Consider the following 18,362-nt stretch of genomic DNA (forward strand, 5'->3'; position numbering starts at 1 on the left):
TTAGTGATAAGGAAGGTTTTACATATCTACGTTACTTATTTAGGGATCTTTTGACAAAGGGGAGGAAGAGGGCATGCAACACACACACAGCAAACTTCAAAAGCTGCTTTTATGTTCCGCTTCTGTCAGACAAGTCTGACACAAACCGTCTCACCCAGAGACCAGAGGCACAGCGAGAAGCCTGAGGAATTACAAGAGCTACTGTTCATTTTTTTAGAAAACTTTCTGACAGGTTGATGATGTAAAAATACAACAAAAACAGAGTAATTACAATATTCTTCTATGCATCGTTGCATGTTTTTTGTCAACCTATGTTAACATTTAGTAGCTTTAGTGTCTCAGAGTGAATAATGTGACGTGGAATCACCATCTGTCCACTCCTCTCTTCTATGCATGTGGTCTTCTATTAGGCTGTGAGCTCCTGCTGGCCTGCCATAATGCCCAAAATAGAGATGTGCCATCAGATGACTTCAAACCCAGCACAACTCCCACAACTAATCTGATGTTGAGGTGGGACAAATCACATTTTACAGTTGCTTTTGGAGCAGTGTTTCTATTTGAATGATGTCTGCAATTTTACCACCGTGGCAATGTGCTTTTCAAGAGCAACATTCCAACATTCCAAAAGAGGCAGAAATGCTTCTCTCTATTCACAGATTTCAGTGCTTCCCCATTAGGTGTGAGGGTCATCTATTGGTGAGAAGAGTAAATCAATGAACACATTATCAGTTACTGTACAAAATCTGTTAATTAGTTTAAATTCCAATTAAGGATATAAAACTTCTTCCACATTTTTCATTTCGTAGTTATCTTACATTCTTTTACCTTTAATTTCTTTTATAATAATAAACCTTAAATATTTTGGATTTTAGATTCACCATACGATATTCAGGTAATATAGCAGCAAACAACAATTTTTAGCACCTTTAAAATGGGAGCCAAACCACACTCGCAAATCATGTGGAACATATGCCTCCATTTAATTAAATGAATCACCAAAGTTCGAGAACCAGAGAGGGGGCCAGGCGTAATACTACAGGGCACTGCCCCTCCCCCCTTAGAACCGCCATTACTCTCACGCATTTTTTTTTCCTACTTCAAGTCTATTTTTGGCACCTTTTGTGAAGCGTAATGTGTCTAGACAGCGTTTACATCACACACACCACTATTCATGAGTTTTGAACTCATAAACCGTGTCTACAACGCTCACAGTCTGTCTGTGAGCTCACCTGTCTCACGACTGGCAGATTCCCCTCACTCGCTATGGTGGGCAGGCAAATTAAATCAATGAATAAATACGTGTTGTTGTTTTGTTTTTTTTCTTTACAGAAGATGGAGTATCTGTGGATGGCTCACGTCTCGTCAACATATTATTTCCAAAGGGGATTCCAGTAGGAACCACCTGCACAGTGGTGCAACGGGGAAATAACCGTGGGGTGACATTACTTTCTGATTTGTTGGAGCTACAGGCAGCTAGGGGCGTGGCTTAGGTGTAAGAGACATTGTTCTCGAAGAGGCTAATGACATTTTTTCAGAGTATTTCTTCATTAAAAAAGAGTAAAGAACAACACTGAAGAATGATTTTGCTCTTCTCCCAACTAGCTTTGGTAAAGGTTTGATTGACAGTCTGATTTATAGACTTGGTTACATGATAACGGCACATTGAACGGTACTTCCTATGATTTTCCTGTATCATTTGCTTTAATATAGTCATTAAAAATTCACTGTGCCTTTCTGGTATATTTGAACTCAACTCCCAAACAGCCACCTCTAGATTTACCATCCCTCTCGCTCCCAATGCCTTTCTCTCTATACACCCATTGCTTTTCCCCCTCCCTGTGCAGGAGCATGAACACTCCCTGTAGCTGACTGGCTGGAATAGTGTTGTGTCCCTCCTTCCGAGCCACTGAGTTTCATTCCCATGTACAGAGCGTGATGGCCACACCAGCAGTGGACAACAGAAAGGAGCTGGAGCTGCATCAGACCTGCTTAAAAGGGAGCTGATTTTCAATTGGACCGCACCATGTTCTTCCTTCATAATGGGGAGGGGCAGTGTTTTCTAGTTTGATTTTTGTTATTATTTCTTTGGACAAAGTGTTGTTGATACTATTGTCACACTACCTTTCTTAGTTAATATTAATAAGTGCTGTACAGACATTTTTTGTCGTTATAGTTGTTGAAATGGTTATCTTAGTCTATCCCCCTGAGAGTCTGAATGTTATAATCAGCCATCATATATGTCCCCCAATGTCTAAGTTAAGGAAAATGTTTTTTGCTACTTAGTTCTCTTCTGTTAACTCTTCAGTTTAGTTCTCTTATGTTGACCGCTTTTGGTGATTGATTTTGTAATGCCAGTTACATAGCAATATCCAGCTATTGGTAGCTAGTTTAAGCTAACACCATGCCTAACAGGCAATATCCTAACAAGCTAGTCTGTAGCAGCAAACCCCCTGAATATAGTAAGTATGGGTACTTTTTATTGCTTACTGTATAAATAAAGAATGTCGTACAGTATTTTTCAGTCAAAAATACATAGGGTTATAATTTACAAATGTATTCCTGCATTTGAAACATTTACCTGTATGACTGATAGCAAAATGATTTTACGGATGTAAGACAACAAATTCTTTGGTTTCCTATAAAAAGTCACATCTTTGGATCCACACTGCTCCAGTGTGTGTCTGTATCTAAATTTGATCAAGAGCTGTGTTTACTTAAGTGCACACACAACACTGGTTTAGATACTAATGTAGATTAATGAAGTTACATGATCAACTACAAAAGCAGACTGAATAAGTCACTTAAAAAAATACATGATCAGGAATAGTTTTGACATTACTATTACTCCCTGTACAGAAGGGAGAGTCTCTATTCTTGAGGGTTCAGTACTGTGACAAACCTTCATTAGGCCCGGGTACTCGTTGGATGGGAGGCCGTAGATGTGATCTTTGGTCTCCTCGCCCTCAGTCAGCAAGAAGCACGGAAAGCGCTTCTTCACGTCGTAAGATCCTGGAACTTTCTCTTTCCAGTAGCACACGTTGATCTTCACCACCTATAGTAGTGAAAGCAGGTAAACCATTAGTGCCGGCAAGTCCCAGAGATCTGTCTGTCACTTAAGACCTAGTGATGGACCATAGTGTATACTGTGCATTAGTTCTGATGCACAAAGCTCCTTGAATGAAATTCTGATGGTTTCTCAAGCACTAGCTGTTGTGTAAACAGCCTACTACTCCAATACATCCTCAATGCTTTGTTGACCCGGCCTCCTCCCAATGAGGTTGTACAGTGCTAATGACATTGTGCTACTTCTGCTTTTGACCCTGACAGATAAGAGTCACAATTCATCTGGTCCTAAAGGTCCTTATCAAGCAAAGGGTTCTTTTCAAGCATCTAACTAAAGTGTAAGGTGTCTGTCAGATTGTCTGTATTAACCGTTACACCGCCGAAAGACATGCAGGGTACAGCTCGCTACCTGACAATATTCATGTCAGCTTTTGCACCCTAATGACACGTATACGCCAGCACAGGGGAACTATGTTATGGCAGGTGCGTTGCTCAAGACCCAAGGAGGCACAGTGTCCTGTGTGAAGTTGTTTGTATGCACGGTTCTCCAGAAGCTGCAGGCACTAACAGGCCAAACATTAGGCCCTTCTGAACAGACATGTGTTTTACAGGCACTGCGATGGTTTGAACACACGACAAAAACTGTGTGGAGAGCAGTCTTTGAGGTTTTCCTCACCTCAATGACTAAACTTTATTTCAAAACACATACAATTTAAATGTTGTTATGGTTGTAATCAGATTACATGTATGCTGAAATGATATGATTAAAAAAAACACCTTTACTCTTGAATATATTTTGGTCATTTTATGGTCAGACCACACTTATCTGATGTATCTTGAGAGTGGTGTTACATGAAAGGCAATGAGACCAATCACATCAGCACTTGATCTCGTTTTTGCAAACTGTTGATGAGCATGTTTGATTAGAGATGGCCTTTGTACACACTTGATAATATGACCTGATTGTGGTGCAAGACAAAGTCTCCAATGTACAAACACCATAGATATCAACATCACAGTCGGTGGAAATGTGATCATAAGTTTCCCAAAGGCCTGATGGTGGCACTACAGGAGACATCATTACCATCCCTAGACATTGTCCTCTGAGGTATTTGGATGTTCACACACAATGTTATGCTAATCTTGGTAGTCGTAGTTGTTGATCTATTACCCTGAGATTTGATAGATATATTTTCATTAATTATATATTTATTGTGCAACTCAATACTACACTTGCATGAAGCCGTACACATTAATGAATACACACTGGCACAGAAATGGCAGCTTGCAATAAAACTTCCAAAGCACCTACTCAATCCTCCTCATCACTTTTTCTGTCTAGTAGAAGTGCAATTACCAAAGTAGCTCTGCGGTGGTGATGAGAGAATTGGGATTTAATGAAATGTACACATGGTTGTACAAATGACGTCCATCTGAGGGTGGCAATAATAAGGACACATTGTTCAGGAGCTTTCAATGTAATGAACTAACCGGCCGTGCACTCATTCCCAGGGACCATAAAAATCCGGCAGAAGTGCTCCGGCGAGTCAACGAGCTCAGAGCCTGTGCTTATTCTACCAGTTCACTCAGGCATGGCATTCCCCAGGCCGCCCAGCCTGCTGCTAGCCTGAATAATACAATTACAATATCAACTCCAATTCTCGACTCTAACAGCTGTCTGCTTGTTTTCCCATCACCTTCTCTTTTCAGCCTGTGTGGCATATTGCGAGATGGAAAAGACTGCCTTGCTGACTAAGGCCTCTGAGCTGTTTAAATATGGAGGAGTAATGCTTTTGTTTCTGTGCGGGTTCAGGTGGGCATTTAAAGGGTAGGCAGGACAAGATCCCAGTGGTAAAAGAGAGGGAAACTGGATAAGAGATGGACCACTTCAAGTCGATAGCATACAGAGTCTGATTTTAAATGTGTGGTTGATTGTGTATCTGGGGCCTGATGTATGAACCATTCACACACACAAAAATAGCACATACACCAATTCCCGTACATTAAGTAGTTTTTCTGAAAAATGATTGTGCACACATCACACATGCCATGCTCTGCCATAAACCAATGCTTACACATCGTTGTTCCATAGTGAGCCAAATGTGATGGAAATTGACAGTATGTGAGTGAAGGAACCTATTTGTAAAACCATTGATCGTTTAGGGTTGTTAATCAGTTTCCCTGATTCTGTGTCATTTGTTGCACACAGGGATCTTTAATTTGATGAAATTATGCCTCAATATTGGAGGCTTCATTTTATTTCCCTGTGTTTAATCCTTTATTGTGGAGCACTTTGTTAAGTCTGCTAAAGTCTGATATTCCTGCCAAAGATAGTTTAAAGGAATACTTCACTCCCAAAATGACCATTTGTATATCAGTGACTCGTGTTACCTAAAACCCAGAAAGTATCCAAAACCCAGAAAAGTCTTGATGCCGCATTTACAACAGCAAATCTATTTCAAAACATACGTTTACAAACTCATGCAGTATTATTCAATATTGCAAAAAACCCAGTGTCCAGTGTTTGAACAGCCACAACTTGGTGCTCACAATTGCAAGCTGTTCACAAACCACAGATTACACTGTAGAGACCCATTCAAAACATCCTATCCTATAGTTTTGATATGCAGTAAAATGACCACACAGTGAAGTGCATGCTACATCATTAACCTCTTGAAATTCACGCCCGAGTACAATATTGAAATATACGCAGGTATACAAACATTATTGCACATGGGACACCACAAAATTGATTACCTCGAGTGGCAGCTGTAAGCCAGTGTGGGCCAGCAGTCTATTAGCCCAAGGTCCAGCGGTGATCACCACTCTATTGGCTCGATAAACACCAGCAGAGGTTGACACTGTCACAACAGGGCCAGGCTTGATGTCAATAACCTTCTCTTTGTCTCGAATGACCCCACCCAACTTCTGAAACTGCCCCTGGGAAAAGAGAACAACACAACATGTGTTACTGAAAATCCTCTGCTGAAAATGTTGATCATTTTATCAGTTGTAGGTTGAAAGAGAGATGATATTGGTTACTGTTAATGTATTTTACCGAAGTCATCGTACATTGGTCGGAGAAATGTGGTCTACACAAAGACGTCATTTCAATGCATTTACTGTTTCATATATAATATCATAAATATAAAACTAAATAATGACTGTGTAGTGCCTACAAGAAGCTTCCAGGGCATTTTAATGGTAAAAGTTCTATACATGAATATAAACTAAGAAAATTGCTCACTGGCTACTTAGTAACACACATGCACAAGTACTTTTGTTCAGACTGCTTCAACAACTTCACAGGAAGCATCGGCTGGGTGAATATGTGAGGCTTCACGATAAGTGTACTTAAACACATACCAGTGGAATAATATACTTATACAAAGCTGTTTAATTCCAGTTTCGAGCCATGCCTCTACACTGAACTCCTCACAACTATTGAATGTGCCAACAATGACTTTGGTGATCCCCTGACTTTTCCTCAAGCCTCATAATCATCAGGCTGAAATGTTTACAGTACTTTGGTTTACCATACGATACGATACAACTTTATTGTGAATTTTTTTCAATTAATTTTGCATCATCAGTGGCAGTTCACAACTTTTGGAATGCTGCAGCGCATAGCATGTGACAAGGAACAACAAATCAGAGCTGGCAGATAACTTTTCTTTCTTCCGTAAATAACAGTCTATGGTAAATGAATGGAGGAGAGGTTAGTCATTTTAGTTCAGGTAGCTTTATTATATGTACAATGAAATATTTAATTTTATTCACCATTGCCCTTGAAGGACGTCACCACATCCGGTTGAAAGGTTAGCCAAATTGTCACAGACAAATCAAGCAGTTAAGCTACTGTGAGAGATTCATCATGTAGGAAATCCATTTATCTTTGTCAATGAGACTTACAGCTAAATACTGTAACTCCCATAAGCACCATGGATAAACGGAAGAAAGCAGCATGGCTGGCGTTTGCCACAAGTTTTAAACAGGCCCTATTATGCTATTTTCTGGGTGCATATTTTTATTTCAAGTTACAGTTACAACATGTTTACATGCGTTAATGCTCATAATCCGCCTTGTTCTTCTCATCCTGGCTGTCCTGCAGCACCTCTTCTCACCCTCTCTCTGAAACGCTCCGTTGTAGCGCTTGCTCCTCCCTCCAGAAAGCAAAGTCTGCTCTGATTGGTCAGCTAGCCCGCTCTGTTGTGACTGGTCAAGGTTTCGCATGCGTCGGAAATGTCCCGCCCCTTACAAACAGAATTTAACCCCTGTCTTCCAGAGTGGTTCAAAACACTGTTGAAGCTGTAGACACTTTTACTTAATTTCATCTGCCTTCCAAACAAAGGACATATTATGACCTCATAAAGTTACAGAAGTGAAGGAGAGAATTAAATCAAGCCGTTTCAGGCAGCTTAGGAGCAATGATTCTGAGGGGGAGGGTAACTCCTTTTAGGAGTGGACTTCAGGTTTTACACTCTACGGACCTTTTACATGTACAATATATACATAACACACTAAAGAAGAGGGAAAATATACTATTGGTATTCGGTTGTGCATCTCAGATCAGCACATTTCTGATGCCAGTAGTTCATAGTGGAATCAATGAATGCACAGATGTACAGTTGCCTCTAAAGTTTACTCATAGGTGAACTGCACTTTTTGTCACAACACAATGCAGTGCCAGCTTACATCACGGCAGTGACTAGATCAAAAATGTTGGGATGTGGTCATCAAACTGTTTAGAGCCCCAAACAGACCTGAGTTGGCCCTGCATACTATAATATAGGATAATCAGCTTGTTTTTGGAAGAGAGATAAAAAGAAGACATTAAGAAACAGGCCACTCTGAGATACAGAACTAAGACGGAAAATGTTTTGATAAATATTAAGATATAATACTAAAGGCAAGAGGCTATTGAAGAGTCAAGGCAAGAGAATGCACAATGTGTCTGTCACTACAAGCTCTCTGTCACTCCAAACTTTAATTTATAATTGACTGCTGCTTCACAAAAAAGCAGCTGAACAATCTGTCCAGTCAATTGAAAATGGCACCTCACTGAAATAACAGAGCAGTATGTTGTGCTTGACCTGGCAGCCATGGATGAGTCTGTTCTCTTCCAGTGCCTTCTCTCAGAGTCCAGTAATGTGAATTTATTGCTGGTGTGAGCTATTATTAGATTAAAACAATGGGCATGAAATATGTTCAAATGATCTTGGTATTTTTCAGTCCACAAATTATTTTGTATGGTAAATATTTCTTAATGAAAACACAGCTTTCTACCATGAACCCTGGAACTGACATGAATTTATGTTTTATTGAAATATTCTTTGAATATAGTCGCTAATTTGCTAATTTTGCAATGATAATGCATGCAGTTTCCTACTAAATGTTTTTCAAGAGAATATATCTTTTAGCATGTGGAGGATGTATAAACTGTGTGAACTTTCATACACCAAGGAGAGAAAGACTTTAAAAAAGAACTTAAAAATCAAATTAATTTGAGGGGAATTAACTTTATAGACCTCGATGATTAGTCTTGATTAGACTTCAGTCGCAGTTATTCATGAAGTCATAAAGGCAATTTAAAGGAAACTGCAGCCTATTACGAGATATATTGTATTTTTGTAGGACTGTTCAACAGTTCTTTCAGTTATACATTGTACTCACCAAATAGTGGTTGAGATTTCAGAACAATCAAAAAAGGTCTGACAGGGCAAGAAACAACCGTTTATCATGATCATCTAAACAAATTGTACGTGCCCACTATGATAACTTGAAACAGGAATTGGATCTGTAAACTTTGATCGATGTTTACAATAAACAGTTTGGGTAATAGTTATACCATTCGCCTTCATTTTCTAAAGAAGTTTGAAACAATGAGGACCCATCTTTGGCTTAAGGTGCACTGTACTGCTCTATGAGGACAACATGATTGGCCTTGACTTATGACATCAGTTACAGAAGCTAACATAGTTAATGCTTTATCAGCAGTATCTGTGCTCTACCTGTACAGTCTTGAGTGCACGGTCAGCATACAGAACTCCAGCGGTTAAGTCCACCACCGCACCATTTCCAACAGCCAGGTTGACATTGGGGATGTGCTGGCAGAAGTTGTCATGGTTCAGGATCGCCATAGGAACCTTGTTTTTCTGCAGGGTGTTCTTAATCAGCTGGTAACTCTCACTGTTCTCTGGTCCCATCACTAGGAGCCCTGTTTGTCTGAGAGGGGAGATCAACCGAGAGGAAGGTGGCATCCTGGTTAGAAATGCTCAAGACACATGGAAGCCTTCACAAATCACCAACTGTGAAACATTGTTAGTAAAAATGTTAAAGGACATTTAAATCCAGGGAACATTCTGATATTTTTAGACTTATTAAGCAGGGCAGGATTACAAGAAGTCAACTTCACACTGGTTGGACATAAAAGTGTAAGCACAGCCAAAATACTGGTAAAATCCTCACTGCATAAAAAAATGTAATGCCTGGAAGGTCAGAGTTGAACTAAGAAGTCCGTCTACTAAATCTGACAGATGTTTATAACAGACAGATTATTTTAATACTTACCTCTGTTTTATCACCTGAATAAATTATATAAATTTTGTGTGACCATTAGACTACTCACCTTCCTACCCTGATTATCTGTGTCTGTAAAAACCCAGAAATGATTTTAAAGAATATGCATCCAGGAAGCTTTAACCTGCTAGGGGCTCCAGGGCAAAAATTTGCTCCGAGCCAATAATAAGCCCCCCCTGTTAGTATGTTAATTATTTGATTAAATATTAAAGGTCTTAAGTTAATTCTTGTAACCGTGACCAAATCAATTCAACTCAAAAGGTCACTTACTTCCTTTTACAACCGCATTTCAGGGTTGTCATAAGTGAATGTAACTAGCTCATCACATAATTGTTAATATACAACCATAAAAGAACCCCACATCTGCACGTCCTATTACTTAGGTCATGTGACGACACTTTAACTTTAAAGCTCTAAGTAAAGGTAATAATTTAACCTTGAGTTTAGAACATTTCCTCACAAGCATTGAAACTAGATTTTTGAAATTCTTCTGTGTAGTGTTTACCTTGTTGTTTTCTTTCCCAACCTTGAAAGGATGTGTCGGAAGAAATTGTTCTATGACACAATAAGACTTTCCAGGATTTGTTTTTGCCATTGAAGCTTTTATTCTATTTATAACTGAAACAGCACAATGCTACAAGGTAGTCTAAGAGGTTTTGCCAAAAAATCTGACCAAATGGATTTAGGGGTTGTATACGCTAATACATTTCTCAATATTAATGTGGTATTGCTTTGTCAATGGTAAAATTATATATTGTATTCTTGTCAACAACCTGCCTAAAAAAGGGAATAGAAAATGGAGCATTGCATTGAATAGAGATTATGGTTGATATTGCCTATGTGAAGCTGGGTGAAGTCGGCTCAGGGTCATCAACACCAAGGTTTTGCCTCCCAAACCCTCACCCTCCTCCCACGCACCTTGAAAACCCCTTGGCCAACAAGAACTGGAACATAAACTAAAACTAATGAGCAAATCCAAAATGAAATACACAGCTCAAAAATATCATATGTCCACTGACCCAAATCGTCATGCAAAGACTCAGATTGATTTACCTGAACACAATGAAAAAAATGGTAAATTTATTGCTGATCAGTTTCAAACTCATTAAAGCAATTCAGAACACATATGACATTTATTATATAATCCTAAATACATTATTACAACTTTTTATACTATCAGAAACTCTAAATTTTAGACATCACTTCCATCCTTGATAGCATTGAACTTCCCAAATTATCCAAAGACCAAGGCACCATTTAAACCAACACATAACCTCATAGGAATTCAGGAAAGCCCTTTTCTCCATGATGGCTACCCATTTGAATTCTATAAACACTCACTGGCAACTCATCTCAACTTTGTTTAATAGAACGCTCAGTGGAATTAGATCCTCAGAAACTATACCTACACACATGAACTAGGGCTGTGCAAAAATATCTATATAGCTTGCTATCGCGATATTTTATAAACAATAGTGTAAGGACATGTCCGCGACTACTATCGATACATTAAAACAAAAAATCCTGTTTTAAACAGATTATATTGCCTCGAATCCCAGTGTGTGTCAAACAACCTCCTGTAACACTAGATGTTGTTGTCTATGTCGGGTTATTCTTATAATAAGGCTCGTACAACGACGTAATCGGAGTGTGTCTTTATTAAGCTTCTTCTCCAGCCGTAACCGTACACTAGTGTGCGTATGCCCGGGACTCCAGCTAACCCCGCCCCCGGTACAGACGTCATCAGGTTGCTACAAAATAAAGGCATTCCTTACAGTATTATTCAATAATACCACATCTCCCTTTCTTTGAGAACAAAGGGTGGACTACCTTTGTCTCTGCAGGTCTTAAGGGGTTTATTCTGCCCTTTTGCTGGAAGACCTGTCCCTGATCTGTCCCTGTTTGAAGCATGCAAAATATAAATAAAATAACTTACACATTACCATACTGTGAACTATTACTTTAGCAGGCTGTGTTCTCAAAACGTAAACCCTCAGGTTTCAGGTAATTGTAAACAGTGAAGCAGAACAATTTAACAATCACATGTCACTCTCTTTTTCTTTTTTTTTTTTTTTTTTTTTTTTTTTTTTTTTTACTGTGGAAAAACAATCAATAAATCACAAATCAAGTCTCTGCGGCTTTTTAACCTCTCTCCCACACCTGGTCCACACAGTCTCTGTGGTGGTGGGGCCCTCTCTGCTGGGTGATGTTTTCACTGGTGGAGCTGAATCTGGTGCAGGTGATTCTCCTCCCTCATCAGCGTCGACTACCCCACCGTTGGTCTGCAGTGGCACCAAGTGACGCCGGTTCCTCCTCAGTGTGCCCTGAGGCACCTGGACGATATAAGAGCGAGGGGTGTTGTGTGTAGATAGCACTTTGCCCTGGACTCGTGCATCGGTGATCCACACATCCTCCCCAGGTACGAGTGGCTCCAGGTTTCTCGCTCCGTGTCTCTTGTCGAAGGATCTCGCGTCATTCCTCCTCTTCTCCTTTTCTTTGGCCTCCAGCGCATTGTAGTCAGGCAACACTGGATTTAGCAGGGTTGGAAGGGCAGGAACTGTAGTGCGGAGGCGGCGCCCCATCAACAGTTCGGCTGGGCTATAACCGTTCTGTAGAGGGGTTGCTCTGTAGGCCAGCAATGCAAGATATGGGTCTGATGCCTTTGTTAGCAGGTTTTTCACGGTTTGTACAGCGCGCTCCGCCTCCCCATTGCTCTGAGGAAACCTGGGGCTGCTCGTGATGTGCACAAAGCCATACTCTGCTGCAAAGGCTTTGAAGTGGCTACCGGAGAACTGGGGCCCATTGTCACTTTTAAGAAATTCACAAATTCCATGACGAGCAAACATGGATTTCAGGTGCACCACCACATCTGTGGACCTTGTGGGTGACAGCAGTGCAACTTCCACGTACCTCGAGAAATAATCTACTACCAGTAGATAGGCCTTGCCTTTCAGGGTGAAAAGGTCAGCTCCCAAGGTTTGCCAAGGCCTGTCTGGCATCTCCGTTGGCATCAGCGGCTCTGTGACGTTCCTTCTCTCCTGAATGCAGGTCCTACATTTCAGCACCATGTCATTCAGCTGGCTGCTGAGTCCTGGCCACCATACCGTCTGTTTGGCCCGGCCCCTGCACTTTGTCACCCCCAGGTGTCCCTCATGTAGTCTCTCCAGCACATCACCTTGTAAGGCCGATGGGATGACGAGCCGCGTGCCCCGCAGCAGCAGTCCATCGTGCACAGTCAGCACTGCTTTATCAGCCCAGTAATGTCTCAGCACTCCCTGCAGTTGGCTCTTGTCAGGCCAGCCGTCTGTGCAGTACTCCATCAGTGCAGAGCATGTGCTGTCTGCCTTCAGGTGGTCACGTAGGCTGCTCAGATAATCTCCACTGACAGGAATGTTGCTGATGACAGAGTCTACATAGATGTTGGTGTCCTCTAGTAGGCTTGTTTCTGTGTTCGCTCTTGCGGCTCTCAGAGGAGCACGAGATAAGGTGTCGGCCGTCCACAGGCTTTTCCCAGGGACATGATTGACTGTATAGCTGTACCTCATGAGTCTCATCCGAAACCTTTGGATTCTTGGTGGGAGGTCATCCAAAGCTTTCCCTCCCAGCAGACTCACCAACGGCTTATGGTCAGTTTCCAGCTCGAATGGTCTTCCTAGGATGAAACAGCTGAACCTTTCACACGCCCACGTTGCAGCCAAGGCCTCCTTCTCCACTTGAGCATAGCGCTGCTCTGTCGGTGACATTGACCTGGACGCATATGCCACAGGTGACCACATGGCATTGCTCTTCTGCAGCAGGACTGCCCCCAGGCCAAAGGAAGAGGCATCAGCAGAGATTTTTAGTGCACTGTTTGGGTTGTATAGTGTGAGCACCGGTGTGGATGACAGCTCTGCTTTTAACCGATCGAAGGCGGTCTGCTGCTCTATCCCCCAGTACCAGTGGTTCTTCTTGGACAGCAGGTCTCGTAGCACTTTGTCTTTTTCAGCCAGGTTAGGCAAGAAGCGGCCCAGCTGATTGACCATGCCCAGAAAACTCCTGAGTTCGCTGACATTTTTGGGTGCATCCAGCTCTTGTACTGCTCTCGTCTTCTCTGGATCTGGCTTCACTCCATCTGCAGAAATCACATGACCCAGGAATCTGATTGTGTGGCGTGTGAGCTCACATTTGTCCATGTTGAGCGTAATGCCGGCCTTTTGTGCCTTCTCTAGCACCGCATGTAGCCGCACATCATGCTCCTCCTGTGTCTGTCCCCAGACCAGGATGTCATCCATGTGACACAGTACCCCCTCCAGGCCACCGGTCACTTCTGTCACCATCATCTTTTGGAAGTGCTCGGGAGCTGATGCTATGCCGAAGGGTAGACGGTTAAAATAGTAGCGCCCAAAAGGCGTGATGAAGGTGGTGTATTTGGCCGACTCTTTTGTCAATGGTACTTGCCAAAAGCCCATGTTGGCATCTAGTTTGCTGAATACTGTTGCGCCAGCTAGCATGCCCAGAGTGTGTTCGACAGAAGGCAGGATAAACTTTTCTCTGCATACTGATTCGTTCATTTTTGTGAAATCCACACAAATGCGGACAGCACCTGCTTTTTCGGCACCACCACCATCCCGGCACACCAATCAGTCGGCTCCTCAATCTTGGTGATTACGCCCATCTTCTCCATACGGTCTATCTCCTCCTTCACTTTTCCCATAAGCGGTAGAGGTACTCTGCGTGGTGTGTGGAGAGAGAAGGGCACAGCCTCTGGCTGTAATTTAATTGAGTAGGGCCTCTGAACAAGACCCAAGCCGCTACACAGCTTCGGATACTGTTGTTTCAACGATTCCATGGTGATGCCGTCAACCCTGCACACAAGCTGAAGCTTTTCTATGGCAGGCTTTCCCAATAGTGCCGTGTGCAGGTCCTTTACGACATAAATGTCCTCTATGGCTGTCTTTTTGCCAACGCGCAGTGTTTCTCTGGCTACACCTAGGACAGAGAGTACATTGCCACCTGGCCCAAACAATGGGCGTGTCGACTCTGCCAGGTGCTTCACATCATGCCCCCCTGTAATCTCATGGTACACCTCGGCTGGCAGGGCGGTGACATCAGCACCAGTGTCTATTTTAAAGCACACTGTTTTTTGTCTCACTTGTAGCTGCACCGTCCACGGGTCTTCTCCAGAATCCACGGCCCCCAGGAAAAAGCACTCTTCTTCCTCTGTAGTGACAGCATTCAGAGATTTCGCACTGTTTCTGCACACCTTGCCATAATGTCCATTTTTGCCACAGTTGTGACACACAGCATCTTTAGCAGGGCATTCCATTATTCCATGCGAGGGCATTTTTCCACATCTATAACAGGCCTTTGAGCCTGACTGTGGCCATGCATTAGATTTACCTTTGCCTGGTGATTGTGCCTGAGGCTTTGAGGGAAATTTTCTGTAGCTTTTAGCATGCACAGCATCAACATTAGAGCACCTGCTTGCACCGCTATTTTCTCCTCTTAAGTCAGACTGCTGTCTTCTAACTTCTTCAGACTGCCTTGTCTTAGTTATAGCAGTTTCAAGGGTAAGGTCTCTGTCTAGCTGTAGCTTTTCTGACAATGAGACGTTGCTCAGCCCGACCACTAACCTGTCGCGGATCAGCTCGTTCCTTAACTGTCCATATTTACAGTGTTCAGCTAATCCGTATAGAGCAGTGATGAAGGAATCCACCGTTTCTCCTGGCAGTTGCACACGCTGATTGAACTTGGCTCTTTCGTAAATTACATTCTTTTTAGGCACAAAAAATGCATCCAAGCCCGCCTTGACATCCGTGTACCCCTTCCTCTCATCCGCAGTTAGCGTTAGCCCTTTAAGCACATCTTCAGCTTCATCGCCCATGCAATACACTAACGTGTTCACCTGGTTTTCTTCCGACGTCGCGTTTAAGTAGGGTGACCATACGTCCGTATTTCCCGGGACATGTCCGTATTTCACGTCCTGTCCCGGGTGTCCCGGGTTATTTTTAGAAAGTGAGGAAATGTCCTGGTTTTTAAAATTACCTTCTTTGGACCATTACATTTACATGCACTAGGGCACTGCCCACGGCGCTGCGTGCGACGTAGCCTAATCCCCGCCCCTATGCTGTCAGCCCTATTAATCAGAACGTAGACAACGTGACTGTCAGTCATACGCAAGCAACATGCCGAAGCGCAAGTGCTCGTTTACCGACGAATTACTAAAGAGTTTCCCGGCTTTCAGACCGGGTCGAGACAAATGGGAAGCCTTGTGCACAGTGTGCAAAGCAGGCACATATGTCTCGGTGTCCAATGGAGGTGCAAGAGATCTGAAAATCCACCTGGACACCGAGAAGCACAAAACAGCTGTCCGAGGCGAGGGTAGTGCTAGCTCGATCACACAGTACTTTCTCAGACCAGGGAACGAGGATGCAGTGAATGCAGCGGAGGCTGCATGGTCATTTCACACAGTGAAACACCACAACAGTTACAGATCCATGGACTGCACTAGTGCATTGCTCAAAAAGACCCTCCCCGATTCAGACACTGCTAAAAAGTTTAGTTGTGCCCGAACTAAGACCGAGGCTATTGTTGATAGTGTACTGGCACCGCATTCTGTAGAAGTGGCGCACGAAGCACTAAAAGACATCCCTTATTGTGGTGTAAGTACTGATGGGAGCAATCATGGTGCGGTGTTATTTATTTTAATTATTTTCAATGATTGTAAATCAGCTCATTGGTTAATTCCCCCCCCCAATAGCCCTACAAAACAGACTTTATTTTGTTCATTACTGAGGCTAAGTGAGTGTTATTTCGAGTTCAGAGTTATTGTTAACTTGTTAAGTGAAGGATGTTAAGATGCGACATTATTTCTTTCATAGTGCTGTTCATTCATTACAGGAATTGTTGACTCAAGCATTTTGAATAAATACATTTTGAATAAAATTATCATTTGTTATTGGAGTTATTGTTATTGACTTTTACTGAAAAGCATTTTTAATAAACCAACTGTAAATATCTTGTTCTATCTATATAATATAATATACCGGTATAATTGAATAATAATAAAATACTATTAAAGCAGCAGCATCCTCCACATGACCGCCCCCCCCCAGCCACCCCCCCCCGACAAGGTGTCCTGGTTTTCCCAAATGAAAATATGGTCACCCTAGTTTAAGTTGCTTGCAAGCCGAAAGCGGTCGAATCTCCTTATCCAACGCTCCCAATCTTGAGGCTTTGTAAAATCGAATGGCTCTGGAGGTTGTATTGTGAACGTAGCAGTTGGTGTAGGTTGCGCCATAGCTGCCGGCTCATCTCCCATTCCCGCGTAAACGATATACTTTCCTCTTCGTCGTCTTTCTATTTTTTTTTTTCTTTCACTCCGCTTACAAGTCGCCCAGTTCTGACACCATGTCGGGTTATTCTTATAATAAGGCTCGTACAACGACGTAATCGGAGTGTGTCTTTATTAAGCTTCTTCTCCAGCCGTAACCGTACACTAGTGTGCGTATGCCCGGGACTCCAGCTAACCCCGCCCCGGTACAGACGTCATCAGGTTGCTACAAAATAAAGGCATTCCTTACAGTATTATTCAATAATACCACAGTCTATTGCCTTCTAAGCTGAGGCCAGTGACCGCCCGGACTGTCACATGATCTGACCAAAATCACAAAATGGCATCTCACAAGCGACCGTGTACTGTAGAGCGGCACTATGTGATCCACACTCATTCCTGCTGACACATGATGGATGTAGCAGTGTGGTGGCCAGGAGTTACGAAGAGGTAACGAAACGTGTCAGAACATGGCTCCCCCTGCAGAGAGAGTAGCCCTGACGTGCAATGTAAGACGATTAGACCACCAAGTCAAATGTTACGATACGTCACACCACATCATGACACCACAGCACAAGAGCCGTACAGGCAGTAACATCGAGGAGTTTCTGAAAACTGAACCTGGAGGAATGGGACGTAAATGTGAAGGACAGAGCCACTGTGACGGACATCCATCCATCCATCTTCCGTAACCGCTTATCCAGTTAAGGGTCGCGGGGGTGCTGGAGCCGATCCCAGCTGTCAATGGGCGAAGGCAGGGTACACCCTGGACAGGTCGCCAGCCTATCACAGGGCTGACACATAGAGACAGACAACCATTCACGCTCACATTCACACCTACGGGCAATTTCAGAGTCATCAATTAACCTAAGCTGCATGTCTTTGGACTGTGGGAGGAAGCCGGAGAACCCGGAGAGAACCCACGCTGACACGGGGAGAACATGCAAACTCCACACAGAAGGTTGTCTAGCCCGGGAATTGAACCCGGGCCCCTCTTGCTGTGAGGCGACAGTGCTAACCACTACACCACCGTGCAGCCCACTGTGACGGACAACTTTACTTAATTCAATATATATTTCATCTGATGTTTATGGCATGTTTATGCCACTCTATATTAGTTAGAGATAGGAGTGGTCAGTGACACAATAAGAAAATAATACAGTATGTGTTTTATTTTCAAAGGAATTTGTGGCAAGTGCATTTTAGTAAAAAAGGGTTCACTTTATTTTCATAAAACTTTTTTATGGCAAGTGCATTTCAGTTTCTCTTAGTTCCCTAACCCTTACCTTAAGATATAGACCTATAAACCTGATTAACTGTGATCTATAATAAATAATTAAATAATTAGTCATATCTTAATTTATTCATCTAGACCAAACATGTTTCATAAAGGACAGACACTCACCCA

The 18,362-nt window shown here is 42.6% G+C and overlaps 1 protein-coding gene across 1 annotated transcript in view; it reads right to left on the bottom strand.

Annotated features, from left to right (window-relative positions):
• pipox (pipecolic acid oxidase) overlaps positions 1 to 18,362 on the bottom strand; it is a 34,844-nt gene that overhangs the window by 11,637 nt on the left and 4,845 nt on the right. Inside the window, exons 3-5 of the mRNA XM_054603802.1 lie at positions 9,075 to 9,288; positions 5,821 to 6,003; positions 2,900 to 3,052 (exon numbers count right to left, since the gene is read on the bottom strand). Of these exons, the coding sequence (XP_054459777.1) occupies positions 2,900 to 3,052; positions 5,821 to 6,003; positions 9,075 to 9,288 (550 nt within the window). The remainder of the gene's footprint in view (positions 1 to 2,899; positions 3,053 to 5,820; positions 6,004 to 9,074; positions 9,289 to 18,362) is intronic.

This window comes from Anoplopoma fimbria, chromosome 1, assembly GCF_027596085.1.
Source record: "Anoplopoma fimbria isolate UVic2021 breed Golden Eagle Sablefish chromosome 1, Afim_UVic_2022, whole genome shotgun sequence".
Taxonomy (NCBI): domain Eukaryota; kingdom Metazoa; phylum Chordata; class Actinopteri; order Perciformes; family Anoplopomatidae; genus Anoplopoma; species Anoplopoma fimbria.